The sequence below is a fragment of the Polypterus senegalus genome, chromosome 3 (assembly GCF_016835505.1).
Source record: "Polypterus senegalus isolate Bchr_013 chromosome 3, ASM1683550v1, whole genome shotgun sequence".
NCBI classification, from domain to species: domain Eukaryota; kingdom Metazoa; phylum Chordata; class Cladistia; order Polypteriformes; family Polypteridae; genus Polypterus; species Polypterus senegalus.
The window spans coordinates 58,596,000-58,614,905 of record NC_053156.1 but is presented as its reverse complement, the minus strand read 5'-3'; the positions used below and the strand labels follow the sequence as shown (position 1 = coordinate 58,614,905).

At 34.4% G+C, this 18,906-nt stretch overlaps 1 protein-coding gene across 3 annotated transcripts in view; it reads left to right on the top strand.

Moving 5' to 3' along the window:
- Positions 1-18,906, top strand: part of LOC120525187 (homeodomain-interacting protein kinase 1-like) — a 60,137-nt gene that overhangs the window by 15,175 nt on the left and 26,056 nt on the right. For all 3 annotated transcript variants that reach the window (XR_005632900.1, XM_039747284.1, XM_039747286.1), the window contains exons 2-10: positions 956-1,674; positions 4,720-5,093; positions 5,722-5,845; positions 7,898-8,017; positions 8,804-8,890; positions 9,173-9,357; positions 9,476-9,632; positions 11,134-11,356; positions 12,897-13,018. Coding sequence is in view for 2 of the 3 variants with exons in the window: in XM_039747284.1 (XP_039603218.1) it covers positions 958-1,674; positions 4,720-5,093; positions 5,722-5,845; positions 7,898-8,017; positions 8,804-8,890; positions 9,173-9,357; positions 9,476-9,632; positions 11,134-11,356; positions 12,897-13,018 (2,109 nt within the window). In the remaining variant the exon portion in view is untranslated. The remainder of the gene's footprint in view (positions 1-955; positions 1,675-4,719; positions 5,094-5,721; positions 5,846-7,897; positions 8,018-8,803; positions 8,891-9,172; positions 9,358-9,475; positions 9,633-11,133; positions 11,357-12,896; positions 13,019-18,906) is intronic.

Genomic DNA, 18,906 nt, shown 5'->3' with positions numbered 1-18,906 from the left:
GACTTACTACTTGCGATACGAAGCGACATGATGTGAGCAGAGTTCTGGGGCTCCCATCGTTCCCTTGCTTTTGTGCATGATGCGCTGGAAAAATAGACAAAATTATGCCTCTGGAAATAATTAATGTTGATGGAGTACAAATGCCTCACCGCATAGTAAATATCAGGGGGGTTCAAAAGGGCGACCTCAATATAGAAAAAAAGTTTAAATTTCATCACAAAAATAACAGAAACTACGAGTATTAAAGTAATACCGCTAAAATTCAATATAACCAAATTAATGAGTTTGTATAAAATATCAAATTGATCTACATATTGAATTGCCTTCAGAAGTGGTCAACTTAAAAGTCGGTCGCCTTAAAAGGCGGGTCAGCCTAGTTAATGAAATATTCCATGAAGGTGAATGCTGTACGAATGTGAGAAATTGTTAATGTGCAAGATGCCCTGACAGATTTTATTTTTCAACTAAATTTCCTATATCAGTATACTTTTGATTTGACAGAGTTCTATTTGAAATCGAACAGAATACTCAAAAATGAGAATACACTGCAAACAAAAGCAGGGTACATGGGATCAACTTTTGCATTTTGCTGCATTGCACCAGAGTCATCCTTTTGTCTTACAGTATTAAAATTTGATCAGTAGCTAGTTGTTTGAAGAAATGTTTGTGAGTACAATCAATAAGAATTATTGCTTTCCTTTGGTTTTGGAAAATGTGAATTTATTGCTAAGAAAAATGGGAGTATTTTTTTAAAAAGCTTTAATAGTGACTTGAGTCTCCTGTTGACAGCAATTGTTAACATTTCAAACTGATTTTAAATAACTTCCGATAGCCTGTGGGATATATCTTCCTAATACAAGATAATTAGACAGGATACTGCATTGTTATTTTATTAACACAAAGCTAATCCACTTTTTTTTTTTTTTTTTCCTTTTCTTTATCTGTTCTACTGTAGGTATGGCCTCCCAGCTACAGGTCTTCTCGCCTCCATCTGTCTCCTCAAGCGCCTTCTGTCGGGTCAAGAAGCTGAAAGTTGAGAGCTGTGCTTGGGATGTGACGGGGCAGTCTGGGGAGGGCAAGTACTACCCATCCAGTACTACTCAAGGCAATCCTTCCTCAAGTGCAACAAGCAGTGGGTCACAGTCTTCCAGCTTCAACACCACAGCGGCTCCCTATAGCTCTGCCAGTCTGCTACTTCCCCCAGCTGGAGGTTCTCGGGGTCACATTGTAGTGCGTGCAGCAGACAGCACTGGAAGCCTTCCAGGTCCTTCAAGCCGACGAGCCCGAGAGCTGTCTTTGCTTGACCCCTACCAGAAGTATGGGCTAAAGAGAAAAAGTGAAGAAGTGGACAGTAGTGGTAGTGTTCAGATACTAGAGGAGCAGCCACCGCCCATGCTGCCAAACAGAACAGGTGTTGGTGCTGTCACCAGCACACAAACTATCACCCACTCTAATTCAACTACCAAAAGCAGCAGTTCCAACAGCGAAGGTGACTACCAGCTTGTACAACATGAGATCCTGTGCTCTGTGTCTCATAGCTATGAAGTGCTTGAGTTCTTGGGCCGTGGTACATTTGGGCAGGTGGCAAAGTGCTGGAAGCGAGGTACCAATGATATTGTCGCTATCAAGATCCTAAAGAATCACCCTTCATATGCACGGCAAGGACAGATTGAGGTAGGTTATAGGGAAATCCTAGTAAAATGGCAGCTGGGTTGCTCAACAATCTCATTCCCTATTTTAAAGAAATATATAATTTCTTTGTAGTTTTGGAAGCTTTACAATCAATACCTGCCTATTCCAAAATTTAAAACCAAAGCAATGGCACTAGAAACAGCACCTCATCCCTGTGGGGCTCGAAGGCTAAAAATAACTACTATTTGTTGTGTATGTTGTTTTGATCAGAAATGTTACTTTTATAGACAAAGGTGGTGTGAATTCAATTTCCTGTTTATCAAAACAAAAGAGCAACAAAAGTGATTTCCTTCCACAGTAATGCTGTCTGTCACAAGACCATGCATGCACTTCAAAAGGGAATTTTGTGGGAAATGTCACTTTGATAATAAGCCAGTATTTATTACAGAAAAATGTTAATTTTGTTTCTTTCAGAACAACATGGAATTATAAAGTAGTAAACATAGGACGTAAAAATGCAACATTTTTTTTTTGTTCATAGCCAAACTAAAAACTTAAATGTTTGTCATTCTGAACCCTTGGGCTTCTCTTTTCCTGTCATCCTGCTTTTTATCTGTTTTAGACTACATGGAATCAGTGGCAAATTAACAATCATTAGATGTAGATTGCTTATTTTGGTTATTTAAACTACCAATTACCCAGTAGTAGGGAAGGACACAGGAAGCATTTATATGCTTTCTGGAAAAACGGGAAGAATTCATTTTTGTTTTCAGAACAATTCATTACTGAGATCCTTCATAAAACTGGCTTTAAACACAGAACAAGTGCACTCCATATTTTATTTAAAAACTACACTTTTTGTTTTTGAAGCTTTCTGCAAAGTTTTGGATATTATAAAAAATAATTAGATAATAACTGTTATAATAATAATAATTAAGCATATAATTTTGGTGGAATAGGAAAAAAACATTTAAACATATTATTTTAACAGAAGAATTTAAAAAAAAATGGAAAGAGGGGAGGGGTGAACAGAGCAGTAAGACCCATGAATTGCAATACACAGCCTCTCAACAGGATTTTTTGCTAGTACTTTTTATTTTATTTTTCCAAAATATATTTGTGTATCCTGTTACAAATCTCATTTCCTATGTTTCCTAATGAAGCATATATGTAGTAACACTGATTTAGCTCTAATCTTGGCCACTTTTAAAATGGTAGTTTAACGAAATTCATTTTAATGGAAAAAATACTGTGTTCAGACTTTGTGCTGAATGTAGTTGTGATATGTCCTAGCCCACCTGTAACCCTGAATTGGATTTTGACAATATTACATATACATATGTAATATGTATTACATATACATAAAACCATAAAGAGTTTTTTTATTATTATTTCTGTATGTGCATCTGTAACATTTTTCCAGGGCACAGTTTTTCAAAACAGACACCCTTAACTATTCCTGTTTATTTAGTGACTTGATTTCTCCAACCCAATTCCCCACCACCACCACCAAGTATAGTAGTTGCATATATTCTCTACAGTTTCTTTGGAGTTGCTTTAATTTTGTTATTTTTTGATTTTTTTTAAATCACCTTTTGATAATGTTTTATATACAGTAAAAGTTCATTGATTTCCTGGTAGAAGCCTTTTATCTCACACCTTTTACCACATATGCACATTTGTTTAAGTGTCTTCCAGGGACTTGTTTTATTCTTTGTCCATGTTAATTGGCTTGTGGATTTGTACTTGAGTGTTCCCTGGATTGTAACACATTCTTGAAACAATACCTCCTATTTTTTCCATGCAAGTGCTAAACTCTCAACAGATATTCTTTATATAGCAAATCAATGATTGCAATTTGAAACCATTTAATTGTGTGAAAACTGCTGTCATTATTGAATAATGAATAATTAAATTTATATCACTTTAGATTTGGTGTCCCTAATTATGGTGTAATTACCTGTATAATTACAGAGTAACTTGGTGTAGTTATGTTGTATTTACTGTGTAACACAATGTAATACTGTTGTTAAGCACTTAATTGTCATTGTTATTCCACAGTTTTATATACATTGGTACTTATAAAAATTGTGGAATAACAATTACAATTGAGTACTTCAGCGTTCACTGTATTACACAGTAAGTACAAGGTAATAACCTAAGTACCCATCTACTCTGTAATTATACAGGTAATTAAATGGTAAGTACAATGTAATTGGGGACACCTAATCTAAAGTGATACTGTTAAATTTGTGTTAATGTGAAATTTCAGGCAGGATTTAAAACTTATCATAGCACTAAGACTACACTTTTGAAAGTCCTAAATGACCTTAGAAGCAATGAAGTTTTAGATTAATGATGACCTGTTTTTGTACAGCTTTTAATACTGTTGGTCACAATATTTTACTTGATTGATTACAGCATATGGTTCGTCTTTCTGGCCTTTGTTTCACACTGGTTCACGTTGTGTTCATGTGATCATAATTTTGTTGCTTTGGCCGCATACGCCAATCAGCCACAGCATTAAAACCACCTGCCTAATATTGTGTAGGTCTCTCTCATGCCTCCAAAATAGCTTGGACCTATTGAGGCATGGACTCCACAAGACCTCTGTAGGTGTCCTGTGGTATCTATTGAAGCTGGTATCATTTCACACCTGCTCTCTGAAGAGCATTGTTTGTTTGCATTGCATTTAAGATTTGTCTGCTACTGTGCCACATAAAAAGTAATGTCTATCATCTCCTCTTAGTATGACCATTCATTTAATACTGAGTATGTAAATACTGCGTATTCTCCAGTGCCGATTTTAAGTGGCCAAAGATCAGCTTCTATGCTGTGAAATAGGACAGTTGGGTCCAGAGCTAAATTACATTTTGTCTAAGGATGCTGCAAAAAGTTTGTTTTTGTTTCTTCCAAAAATACTTAAAGAAGAATGTTCTGTAATTACTCATTTACAGTAGGATTAGACGTTTCCTCTACATTGCTACATTTAAATATTTTTAGGTTTTTTTTTCCAATGTCTTTATGAGTTAATGGTCAAGTGATGTTTTCAGGTCTTTATTGTCTCAAGTATGAAATGTCTTCCAGGTGAGCATCTTGAGCCGATTAAGTACAGAGAATGCAGATGAGTTCAACTTTGTCCGATCCTACGAATGTTTCCAACACAAAAATCACACCTGTCTGGTGTTTGAAATGCTGGAGCAAAACCTATATGACTTTCTAAAACAAAGCAAGTTCAGTCCACTGCCGCTCAAGTCCATCCGCCCCATCCTTCAGCAGGTAGGAACGGCTTTGATGAAACTGAAGTCTCTAGGATTGATTCACGCTGACCTCAAGCCTGAGAACATCATGTTGGTGGACCCTATTCGACAGCCATATCGGGTGAAAGTAATCGACTTTGGCTCAGCTAGTCATGTCTCCAAAGCAGTCTGCTCAACATACCTTCAGTCACGCTACTATAGGTAATGTATATTTGTTCTTTTCAGTTTTTATGAGTACCTTAATTCAAATAATAGCATGGAGTACTTGTTCAAATTGAATAATCGACTTGTGCAATCCTTTTGTTTCAAAAAGTATAAAAAAAAAGTAATATGCAACATTCAAACCCATCAGAAAAAAACTAATGTGTTATGTTGCAGGTTGCTTTTGCAACTTTTCATCTCAGTTTTTTTGGTTTATTTTTAAGTTGTCAATATGCATTTACCATGCCCTTTGATCCACAAGTCCAACCCATTGCCATGGACAGGCCTCGGGGCTATGCCCATCAAATCAGACTGCAAGGGCTATACATTTTTTAATGTGGGAAAAAATGCTCTTTTGTATTTCCCCTGCTTCTTAATTTCATGACTGCCTATCTGATATTGACAAAAGAATTCATCTATCGAGCACTAGAAGCCGGGGTTGCATGACAAAGGACTAAACAACATGCAAAGTTTGATCATTAATAATTTGGGCACAGTCAGTCCTAATCATATTGTTTTGAACAAATACCAAAGGAGCTCTATACGGGCCAAATTTTTACCATGTGGGGGAACACGTCCCACGGCACTGCGTCTAAAAGCTAACATAAACTGTATGTTAATTTTCCAGAGCACCAGAGATCATCCTTGGCTTGCCGTTCTGTGAGGCCATTGACATGTGGTCACTGGGATGTGTCATTGCTGAACTGTTTTTAGGCTGGCCCCTTTACCCTGGAGCCTCAGAGTATGACCAGGTAAATTGTGAGCTGCTTCCACTTATTTGGAATATTTGGAGTCTTACATCACATAGTTATGCACTAACATGTCTGTCAAATTTCATTGACACCTGCTCATAACTGAAATATAAGGCACATTATAGCTGGAAGTGTTTACAGTAGTTGTCTTTTGATTTAAAGGTATATATATATATATATATATATATATATATATATATATATATATATATATATATATATATATATATATATATATATATATATATATATATATATATATATATATATATATATATATATATATATATATATGGAGATAGATATATAAATATATATACCATACATACATACATAGATATTAATATTGTTGATTGCCATAAATCCTTCATTTATTATTTGGTTGTTGTTCTTTTTAAACCTGCGTATGCCGGGTTCAAGTCCAAGTGTCTGTTAATGGCATTTTCATTAGAGTGCAACAATTTTAGCCAGATCTCTGGCACTCTTGGTATTGGCCTTGAATTTTACTTTCACAGTATCCCAGTTAAACATGTGTCCAGTGGAACTTCTATATGCGTAAGGACCCACGGTGTGTGATTTATGTACATACAAGTTCCACCATAGTGAGCTTAAAAAAAATATGTGAGTGGTCTCCCTTAGACTTTCTTGTATACTCAGATATGGGAATGGATATTTGAGAAGTAAACCGCAAGACAATAATTACATTTTTATATTATGTACATTAAAGAACCATAAATAACAAATCAAATAAAATGAATAATATATTGAACGATTATTATAAAAGTAAAGCTGAATAAATAGGACTCTGCAGCTGTATGAATAAAAGGTAAAGTACCACTTCTGGTTAATGGAAATGGCCCAAAAGTTGATAGAAGTCTACGTTTTGTATACAAAATTTGGTTGACCTAAGTGAAAGTCTACTCAAGTTATCTTGTTTACATATATATATACACACACACACACACAGACACACACACAGACATAATTCCAAAAATGGTATTTTTGGACTCTAGGAGGTCTAAAATGTTGAGATTCATCAAAATCTTGAAATGGAATTTTTGGAGGATTCTAATACATACCCTATACTTAGTATACAAGAAAGTAAAAACTATTGTAAGGTACATGACTCTTTTTCTCCCTTTGTGCATCTCCAGCCACAAATTTGCAAACCATAACACAGACTTTTGCTTCCGTGTGTGTGTGTGTGTGTGTGTGTGTGTGTGTGTGTGTGTATATAGATATAGATATATATAGATATAGATATATATAGATATAGATATATATAGATATACATAAATAGATTTCTTTTTTTTTTGTAGTCTTGTATTGCTTTAATGCCAATAAGATTAGATAATTTTGGGACTTTTTTATGATTGTAATGCACATTTTGGGGTTTTTGAATACTCCTCAACACAGAATTACAATTCTGTTTACTCTTCTTTTTTGTGTTTATAGTAGCTTAATGTGGAGATCACAGGTGCCAGTGCAAAACTCTGATTGATTGAAAAATTAAAAAAAAAAAAAATTTCTGTGGTGAACTTGTGTTTTTAGGACTAGAATATTCAGTTTTTTTAGTATATAGTTTAGCTTCACTATTTAACAGACTTACTGAGTATAGTATATAATTTTTGTTTTATTTGACCGTAAAAATCATTATTCGATGCATTGGCCACTCTGTATCTGTCACTTTTATGTGCAGTCTTTGGAATGACTGTACCACTGTAGTTGACTGCCTGGATGAGATTGGAATGGCAAGTAGAAGCCAACATTGGCGTACGCTAGAATTGTAATTTCTAAATGTTCAGTTTGAATAAAGCCTCACTATAGCTGCTGAGCTTGTTGCGCTTCATATATCCCAAGGTTAGATTAGAGCCTTTTACTGTCACTGCCCACACATCCCATTGAGATTTGATAGGTAATCGTCTAGGTGCTATCCTCTGGGTTTTACTGCATGTAAATTATGATTTTAAAGAATATGCAAGGCTTTGAAGGTTTACTTCAGTTTTTGGCTATGTGTTTGCATTGATTTTTTTTCTTTTTTTCATTTTATAGATTCGCTACATCTCCCAGACACAGGGGCTACCAGCTGAATATTTGTTAAGTGCAGGGACCAAGACAAGCAGATTTTTCAATCGAGATCCTGACTCTGGCTATCCACTGTGGAGGTTAAAGGTGAGCCTCAGTAGATGTTCAGACATAGGCAGAGTATTTAATAAAATTTCCTTATGCTGCTTTTTAAAGGCTTATATGCTAAAGACCGATTTTTGTGTCAGGCTTGCATGCCTGAGTTGCTGTTAACTAGTTTTGGTTTTACTGCATTTTAATTGTACTTTATTATTATTTTTAAAGTTCTAGAATACCAATTAACACTTGCACTTACTGTTGTAGGCAATAACAGACACATTTTTTAGTTATTTAATTATTTCTATTGATATACTACAGTATACTTCTAAAGGAACATTTCTTTTTACAATGTAATTTAAAGATACTAATATCACAGATTGATGCTCTTTTTTTCTGTAATTTTTACTCATACATATGTGTGTTTGTAATACTATGAAATTGTATTTATTATAAAGACTACATTTTTATTGTTAAGTTCACAGGTAACTTTAAATTATTTGGGTACCTTTCTTGTTTGTAAAGTTGTACTGAATACTTGCCTTATTTGACTAAGTAATAACACTTTTTTTAACAGTATATTTGTTTTGTTTTTAGTCATTATAATGTGAATTCAGTACAATTGCTTAAACAGTCTCTTTACTGCTGGAGACAGCTTAAGTGAGTCACTTTGAATCCCGCAGTGATCAAAACTGGAACTGAACCAACAATCTTCTATATTAATGTTCAGCACCTTGCCAGACGTGTTTTTCTTTTCTCCTTTACTAAAGGTTGGCAGGTCTGACAGTACAGTATAATTAATTTTTTTATTCTTTTTTTTTTTTTCTTTTATCTAAGATACCGTCAGAGCATGAAGCAGAAATGGGTATTAAGTCAAAGGAGGCTAGGAAGTACATATTCAATTGTTTGGATGATATGGTGCAGGTAAAATTTTCTTTAACGCTTCTGCCTATTTTGCTGTCGGGTGGAATTGTGATCAGAGTTGATAAAGCTGAATTCCATATGAATTGTCACCTTTGCTTCTCCTGTATTTATAAACTGTATATCCTAGTTTTTCTTATTTTCCATCAGCCTTTTCTATATTTGTCCATATTATGGTCTCACTGTGGTTAAGTATCATTTTGCATACTCTCATTTAAATGCGTTTTGTTTTTATAAATGTCTTTCCTGTTATGTTCTCCCTCTTACTTACCCACTACTTTGCAGGTAAATATGTCAAATGATTTGGAGCGCACTGATATGTTGGCAGAAAAGGCAGACCGAAGGGAGTTCATTGATTTGCTGAAAAAAATGTTGACCATAGATGCTGACAAAAGGATAACTCCAACGAAAACACTACAACATCCCTTTGTGATTATGGGCCATCTGCTTGACTTCCCCCACAGTTCTCAGTACGTTTTTATTATGCACTCTATTTACTAAGAAGTACTTAACTAATTCCATGATTTTTTGATATTTATAATTTATTTTCTATATTGCTGACTTTTGCTATCTGTGTTTCTATTGCAGTGTCAAGTCCTGCTTTCAGAATATGGAAATTTGCAAGAGGCGAAGTAATTCGTATGACAATGGCAAGAGTCCCTTCACCACACACACAACTCCTAGTGGAGCAGCAAACCTCACTGTGACATTCAGCAATCCACTTGGCACTGTCCAGCACAGCCAGGTGAAATATTTGTTGATTCTATTAAACCAAAAGTTTGGTTAGTTAAAGATCTTCTATTCCTAATGTGTTTGTTTCGATGAAGAAATGCTGGATCAAAGTGGGTCTTAAAAATAGTATCAAAAATAAGCAGTAAAGGAATATTCAGATGAAAGAGCAGTAGCAGTTAAGACAATTCTAATCACCTTTTAAAAGTATCTGAAAATTTGCTCGGCAGACATAGTTTATAGCACCTTGAACCTTTAATATATTGATGGTTCTTTTCTATACCAAATTAGTCAGTGCTGATAACTTTTAAGATTATCTGCAACCCAGTTTTAAAACACTTGTGCACTCTGAATGCTGCCTCAATGGTGGAATTATGTTCATGAAAAGGATAATCCAGCTGTAATTCGAATCAACTACAACTGAATAGGTAATATGTAGTAAAAGCCATCTTATAGAGTCAAACACAAAATGCTTTCATCACAACTCAAGCAGTAATATCATGTTTTTGTAACTCAGCTGTGTAGTTTCACCCTCAGCAGCTTCTTCTAAAAGTACATATTAACAAGCTAGAGCAGTAGTTATTTTAGTAATGATATGAGACAAGTATGGTAAGATCAATGGATGTGTGAGCCAATAAAACTGTTACTACAGCATACACTAATACAGAACAAGCATAAGGAGCCTTTGATATAGGGAACACTTAAAGTTTGTTGGCAGAAAGATGAAGATTAACAGTAAATCATTTACCTTTTTGCTGTATTTTCATCTGCTAATAAAAATTTTAAACTATTGTATTGAAACAAAACTGAGCAGGAGGTGTTTATTATTAAATGATGATAAAGCACTCCTCAGGTTAGATCACCTAACAAAAATAGCTAAACTAAGAACATGACTTAAATTTAGAAATTGGCAGTAACATAAGTGCCTACTTACGTGCCTGTTTATTTTAATTTCTAACTAAATAGAAGAACAATACTTGATAATAGGTTTATTACTGCCTCAATTAAATGAAGTTCCAGTGGTGTTTCTACTATAAAACTGAGCAAGGGTGATTAATGAGGAAACTTTTGTCATATATATTTATATTTCTATGTATTTGATGTGAATCTCACTTAATCTTGAATATAAGATACAAGCCATTTTCTACATTTTGTATTACAATTTGGATTGACAGGGGTTTTCAGGGTCAGTTTTATTTTTACCTAATACAATAACAAGATACTATGAATTTATAGGTGTGTTAATTCATAATAAAAAATCAGGTGATATTTACATTAGGGAAATGTTTTGAAAGAGACTTGTGTAATTTTTTTATTGAGATAGAATACCTTTTTTGTTTTTAACTCTTGTACTTTTCACTTTGGGTAAATCTGTACATATCTCACTGTTAAAATGAAATATTTATTGATAGCAAACGTTTATATTGATAGCCAAAGCTGGTTGGAGTTAGATCATTGTCGAATAGAATAAGTGACAGTGATTAGATTAATTAAGATTTTTATTTACTTTTTTCCAGGTTGGTTCTTTGGTTTCTGGTTCTTCTGGGCCTGCATCTCTCTCCTTGACTAATGCAGATGTGCCACTGCTTAACTACCAGCCAGCTATCTATCCTCCAGCTGCAGTGAACATCCCAGGCATCACACAGCAAAGTGTGTCACTGCAGGCTGGCACCACTCAGTTGTGCAGTCAGACCGAGCCCTTTCAGCAGACTCTGATTGTTTGCCCACCTGCATTTCAGGGTAAGAGTTTTTTGTGACTGAATTAGCACATTGCATTGTTCTCTACCATTAAGCAGGTGCTTCTACTTGCTGCAATTATGTTTCAGTTCATGTTTTTTTTTTTGTTTGTTTTTTTTACTTTAAATTGAATTCATCCACATTCTTAACTTTCTTTTGAGTATAAGGCTTCAGTTAGGTAAGGTCTCTTTAGGCTATACTAGCCACAAGGAATAGAATAGGGTGCCATCCCATTACTCAACACATACATGTTCATTCATATAAACATACAAGTGAATGCTTCATACAAAAGTGATAATTTTATTCTTTGTTAGCTATACCAAATTATTTATAGTAATGGCAGAGAAAAATGTTTAATTTCATGTTTTTGTAGAGAATAGAGATAACAAAGTTCTTGACACAGTAGGTCTGAATGGCAACCAATGATGAATAAACTGCAAACAAAATCAAAATGTTTATGGAAAAAAATCTTAATTTACTCTGCTATTTAATCCATATATTAGGTATCCACTCATATGTTTGCAAAGTCCCAAACACATGTATCTTTGCCAAAATATTATATAGTAAAACACTTATGGAAAATCCTTTTCTGAGAATGAGTAAATTTCATAGACATTTTGAAATTCTTTTCTGTTGTTTTATTATTGGTTCCTCTTTGAAGTCTATTGTGTTATCTTTGTTTAAATGTTGGTAGTACTAGGGTGTTGTACCATGTTAGCCATTATGGATGTAGTGAGAAGTCAAGCAAAATGACACCTTTTATTGACTAACTAAAAAGATTACAATATGCAAGCTTTGTAATCTTTTTAGTTAGCTAATAAAAGGTGTCATTTTGCTTGACTTCTCACTACATTTAGAATTTGGGGAAGTGTATGACAAAACAATATAAGAACTCTATAGTCTAGCTGAAGATTTTCTCAATTCAACCATGTGGTCTAGTGCCTAAATTGCTTACCTTTTAAGTAACAAGGTAGCCAGTCCAAACCCCATCTATAATTAATTGTGAGAGCTTGAACATATCATTTAACTTTACCATGCTCTATTTATACAGAAATACATTTTAAAAAAAGCAATCTTTTTTGGCAACTTTCTGGATTAAAACAATACTGTCTTAATAAAACTGAATCAAACCACAGATTCAAAATCTAAAGAAATACTGCAATATGCATACTAGTATTTAAGCACATCTAAGACCATGCAATCTACAAGTGCCACAGACCAATTATTGATTTTTTTTTTAAACATCAGTGAACATTTGCTGGCAAGGCAGACATGCTTCTGCTCTGCTTAAATACTAGTATGTATATTGCAATTTTTCTTTAGATTTTGAATCTGTGGTTTGATACAGTGTTATTAGGACAGTATTGTTTTAATTCAGAAACTCAACAATAAAGTGTTACATTTATACAGTAAAGCCATTTTTCTTATTGTGGACATAGAAACATGGGTATTATCAAACTGTTTCTCCCAATCATATTTTAATGTTCATTGTTTGTACATCAGTGTAATTAGTATCTGACATAGTACTTTTTTTCATTAACAGCTGGCCTTCAAGCCAGTGCTAAGCATTCCGGATTCCCTGTGCGAATGGACAACGCAGTTCCCATTGTGCCTCCTGGCCAGTCAGCTCAGTCATTGCAGATCCAGCCTGGAGTACTCACACAGGTACAGACTAGTGCTCTTCTACAGACTACATAGACAAACACATGCATTTCTAGTATTTCTTTCTTTTGTATGTTGTATTTTATTAATTAAAAATGAAGTCCAACAGGGAGCTGGTGTAAGATCCAAGTTACCTGAATTTTACTTATTGAGGAGAAAGCTGTAAGAAAGTAATTTGTTTCTAAGTACATTTTTTTTTAAATATCCTTGTCTATGTGACATGCACAGTTAACAAGGATATCAAAGAGCTTTGTGTCAACGTTTAATTTAAGTTATATGGATTTACAGCCTAATCAAGTCCAGTTTTTAGAATTCTTTATGTGTAGTTGTCTATGTCTTTCTTCTTTTGCTTCTTTCAGTTTTCTGATGTGTGCCCTTTACTTGCATTACCTACTTTTGGGCTAAGAATTTTCCTTAGGAACCCTGACAGCATTACTTTGTTTTCTGAGTGATACAACTATTCTGCATTAGGCAGTTTGTCCCTCACTTTAGCCTGAAGTTTGAGGGGGGAGAAAAAAAAATCAGATGTAGTAATCATTATATAATAAACTTTTGTGAGTGGCATAAACGTATGAGCCTTATTGAAGTCTCTTGCACTTTTTCCAGTGAATATTACATTTTTTCTTACCTTTTCGTGATTGATATGCTTGTAATGTCAGAAAGATTAACCCAGACAAAGCAGGGGTGACAATCCCAAAATAAAAAAACTGCCTTCTAAGGTAGTTATAAGAAGATGAAAGGGAGCTGTTGAACTGAAAATTAATAATGCTCTGTTGACATGCTTGTAAGTGTAATGATTAAATGAAAAGCACTTGCTTTTTTACCTGTTTCCCAAAATGACATACTTAAAACAGAATTAAGCTACGTTCTGTTCAAATGTTTGATTGGCAAGAATATGGACTTTCCTATCATATGTGGTATTTGCACTAATCATAAAAGTTGTAATAAAAGTAGCCATTTGCTATAATCTAGCTTGCTAATTCATAAGGTTCCCAAGGTGCACATTTTTTCAGTAGCATAATGCAAACTGCCCTTGCAAACCCGATTAGAATTAACTGCATTTGAAAATAAATGGATGAGCTGAATTCCTACCACTGTTACAGATTAAAAAATATAAATCAAACCAAACTGAGAATTTGTAGTCAAAGGGCAATTCTAGTGTACAGCTAAACCTGTAACTTGTGTGCAGTTATTAACAGAAGTCATAAGGTTTAAGATTTTATGTAGTGTAGTTTGTTAAATGTGATGGCAGGTAGATTCAATTTCTAGTGTAAAATATCTATATTAAGGTTAATTTATTTTTAATCTGTGCTCTTCCCCTCAACTCCCAGCATGCCCCTGCAGGAACTGATGGATTTATTAATGTGTCTTTTGTTCACTCCTGACTGATGCCTTTCTCAGATACTGCAAAACAAGTTGTAAAGGAATTGGCCATTATAGTTATTACTCCCAGTTTAATAGATTTTCCCAGGTTTGTGGTTGCCCATCAAGTCTTTTTGTTCCATTTTCTGTGGTCTTGGGCACCCTTAAGAGTGAGATACATTATTTTCTTATCATCTGCCATCACTCCAGCCATGTTTTCGTTGGCCTCCATTTTGGTGCACCTCTTCACCCAATCATCATCTGCCTTTCCCTCCAGATACCCAAACCACCTTAGTCTGTTTCTCCTCAGCACAGCACTTCTTTTTGTTAACTCAGCATTCATCTTTCTTTCCCTTTATAGCACTCCACATGTCCACCTGATCATTCTAATGTCTGTACTTTCCTGCTTGACTTCATTTTCAACTATGTTTGCCTTTGTCTCACTCTTATAGCTTTCATTAGTTTTCCCTTCAGTGCCAGGCAGAATCTTTTAGAGATCAGAATGGGGAATAATAAGGATAAAGCTGGAATAGAGGAATTGAAAAAAGTATAAAAGTCTTCCTGTAATTTTAGCATAGCGACAATCACTGTTATGTAAAAAATACATTTCTCAACATAAATTTTAAAGACATAAGAATAAGAGTTAAAATGTCATAGAAAAACCTAAAAGCAGTCATGCTTCAGTTGGCATTAAGACATTTTAAAAATATGCATTTTGTACTTGATTTAAAATAATGACTTGACAAAAAACGAAACTAAAATATTAAGTTTTTTCTTCAAAATTAAATCAAAAATACAGCTTCAATCATAGTAATCAAAGCCTGTGCACAATATTGCGCAATTTTACACCATCTCCAACACTTAATAGTTAAAAATATCACCACTCCCGTTTTGACATCTATGGGTACATTGCTTTAAAAAGGTCATGTCGGATTCTTTGCTGCAGAAGCACTATAGCCAAATAAGTTTAAATTATGAATAGAGGGGGTTATTTCACTGACTTGAATCCATGTAATCAGTGAACAAGGTTAGAAAGACACTTTATTAATAAAAGTTAATAAAATATTAATTTTAAAAGCTGTCGGAACTTTAGTGGTCGTCCAAATCAAAACCTCATAATTTTTGTGCTCTGTTTGAAAAGATAGTAGAATTACAACCTCGACACACATATGAAGCAGATTATCTGTTCCAAATGAGGTCCAGTCAAATCAGTACTAACCTTACTTCCTCTGTCACCAATCCCCACCCCGTGCTGAAACTAACTCAATATATTATTGTATCTTTCCATTTTGTGTCAATTTTTGTTCTAGGTATCACCAGCATACAGCATGTCTTTAATTGGTGTTTTCTCTTTTCCGTCCCATGCAGGGATCATTGTTTTTGTTTTGTATGTTTTTTTTCTACAGCATTGTCTCTCACTGATGTGTGAAGCTAGTAGATGGAAGTAGAACAGTGATGTTTGTTTTGTTAAGAAACCTTGAAGTTGGTCTGCTCACAATGGTTTACCTTTGCTTACATGTCAGTTGTGTGCAAGTTAACTAAAATGTTTCGTCTTTTTGACCAGTAATAAAAAAAAAATGGTTACTGCTGTTCTCAAGAATAACCATTCAGCATTCCCTTGAATATTTCAATCATAAAATTCTTTTTTTGTTTTTTCCTTATTCAGTAAACAATGTCAGAACTAGTCAAAACTATGCAAATCAAGAAATATTTAAAAAGGTTCATAACACAAGCTACGGCTATTAGAGGAGGACTTAATAATCTTGAGAGAGGAAACAAAAAAGTCCACCAATTATCTTTGCCTTCAAACTAAATTTAGTTACAACAGTAAATTTAAGAAATATAACTCAACACTCTTTCCATTGCAGCCTGGAAAGCTAACACATTATATTTTTCTTAATCTGCAAGTGTCAAAATGTCAAGTATCTGACCTTGATTAACTAATGATGGTGGGGATTTATGGTTTACCATGTAGATTTGAATTTACATGTATTTTTCTCATAATGCATTAGCTAGTTGAAAATTTTGGAGTGTGGTGGGACCTCATTCCTTTAAAGATAACTTCTTTCACACTTTATACAGTACTTGCTACATAATTTTTTTTTTTTTTTTGTTAAAAGACGGGCAGCAGCACATTTTTGACATCCTGTTCAAGACATCTAATATAGGTTTTTCAGCTCTTTGCCAAGTAACAATTTCCTTAATCTCCATCATTTAAATGCTTCTATAACCTGAATACCTTAACCCTGTTTCAGGTATCATATACTTTATTTAAAACTTCAAAAAACACTTGAACTTATTTTCTAAGCTTTATACACAGTCCAGTTGCAAATCTTTGTTGCACAGTTGAAGAGTCATCACTGGCAGCTACCTTGGCAAGTTAGGCATTAAATGGTTCAGTTTGAGAAATCAAGGACCAAACACACAAACTAAATTAACCCCCAGACAACCACCACTGTGCAGCCTCATAACATTTCAGTCAGCCTTTTGTACAACACAAAGATCGGTTTCTTGAATGTCAGACTGCAAGTAATACTACAGTTGTTTTGCTTATGTAATTATGCACTTGCATACTGGTAGCAAAAATAAAACACTCCCTTTCTCCTTTGAGGTTTTTAAACAATTTTTTTTAAATTGAATAAATTTGTTTGTATCTGGAGAATGTATTTGTAAGATCACTAAGACATATTCAGTTTTTCTCATAAACATTTGACAGAAGTTACAAGACACACATGGAAAACCTACTAAAACTTTGCCTTAATAGCCTGTTTTTAAGCCCTAAGGACATTGTAGTTTGACCAAGGACCAGAAAATGAAAGATTTCTATGTTAATTTGTTGCATTTATCCTATTAAATAGTTTTAATGTCAGCAGCGGATTCTTCCCATCTGTATCATCATGTGCCCCCTCCCCGACCTCAAAGGGGCAGGATCTGATGGCAGGTACATTAAGGATTTGTGCATCTATTAATTTGGAGTCCCTTCTCTAGCCAATAAGCACTTTTTTTTTTGTCCTCCAATTTAACTGACTGTTGGCTATGTGAGAACACCCATGGAGGCTCTTTGTTATATTTCACAGTAGAATGTTAAGGGGTTGTTGTGTAAGCTCCTCAGGTTGGTAGTATAGAGTGCAAGAACAATCAAAATACCTTGTTATAAACACAAAGCAAGCAAACTGCACCCTGTTGAGGTGAAAGGCCAGGCCATGATGCATTGAATGTCTCCATTGCAGGCTCCTTTACTGACTGAACATAAGACAGTGCTCTATTTAATCGAAAAAAAATCCTTGTGAGTAAGTCAATCCTCTTTATTTAATGAGATTAACTGTCTGTGTACTGAGTTGTTTTAGTTACTACTCATCACATTTACATGTATTGGTTTTTTCTCTAACTAGGTAAACGATAAGGAACTTTGCTGGATCCCCACCAAGTCTCTAATGTTTTTTTTTTTTTCCTGTTTTTCTTTCTGGCTAATGTTTTTTCTTTATTTTGTTTACAAAGTTTTTACTTTATTCATGCCAGGTTCTTCTGATGCAACCTTGTCTTACCATTCAGGTTCCCCTTTTCAGCTGAATTTCTTTGCCCTCCTAAAACACTTTAGTTCTAATTTATGTTCAGTGTCTTCTGTCATCACTGGTGTGTGTTTCGGAGTTAGTGTTCTCTGATCTATCTAAAAAAGGTTTTTTTTTTCTAAAGTTTTCTTTTTTTATTCTAGAATTCTAGTCTTCACACATTTTAGTAAATTACAGGACTAGTCTTGTAGTCATCATTTCTTTTTTCATGTGGTTATAATATTTCTTATTCCTTTTTTATTCTAACTTGCTATCAACCTGTAAATCAAAGAGATGGTCTATTATAATCTGAAGATCCTCAAAATCCTCAGCTCCAATCATAACAGTACTGAATCAGCCTTACGTAGTTTTTTTTTAATCTGTGTCTGGTTTTCCTGGAGTCACGATGTCTACATTTCAGGTGTAGTGAACACAAAAATAATCAAAGGAGGTGTTTAGAAAGTATCCAGGTCTGTTAAGAACACATAAAGACACCTATTATGTGATGCTTGAAATATTACCAAACCAGCAGATTTGATCGTAGTGAGCTTTTTATTACACAGATGACATTGTTTTATGATGAATTGTGAACATGTGTTTCCTTTTGTTATTAAGATTGCCAATTCACAAATTTTAAAGAAAAGCTACCTGCAACAATTGCTGTTTGTGACAAAATAACTACTAAACACAGCATGTATCCTTTCTTTAGCCTTACCTAAAAAGTCATCATTTTAGTCTATGGGCTTTAACAGTCCCTGTTTTTTGGCAGCCCCCCCAGTCCTGACTCTCTAAGAAGAAAAGAAAAAACTCCAAAAAAATGAACCCTTGTAACCTCTTTTACCAGAGATGACTTTTCCATAGGCAGGCAAGTAACTTGGCAGTAGAGCAGTGGCTCCAAGTACCACATGGGCGTACCAAGAAGAAAAACAGAATGGGGCAGGGTTAGTAACAGTTTATAAATATTATTAGTTATATTTTAGT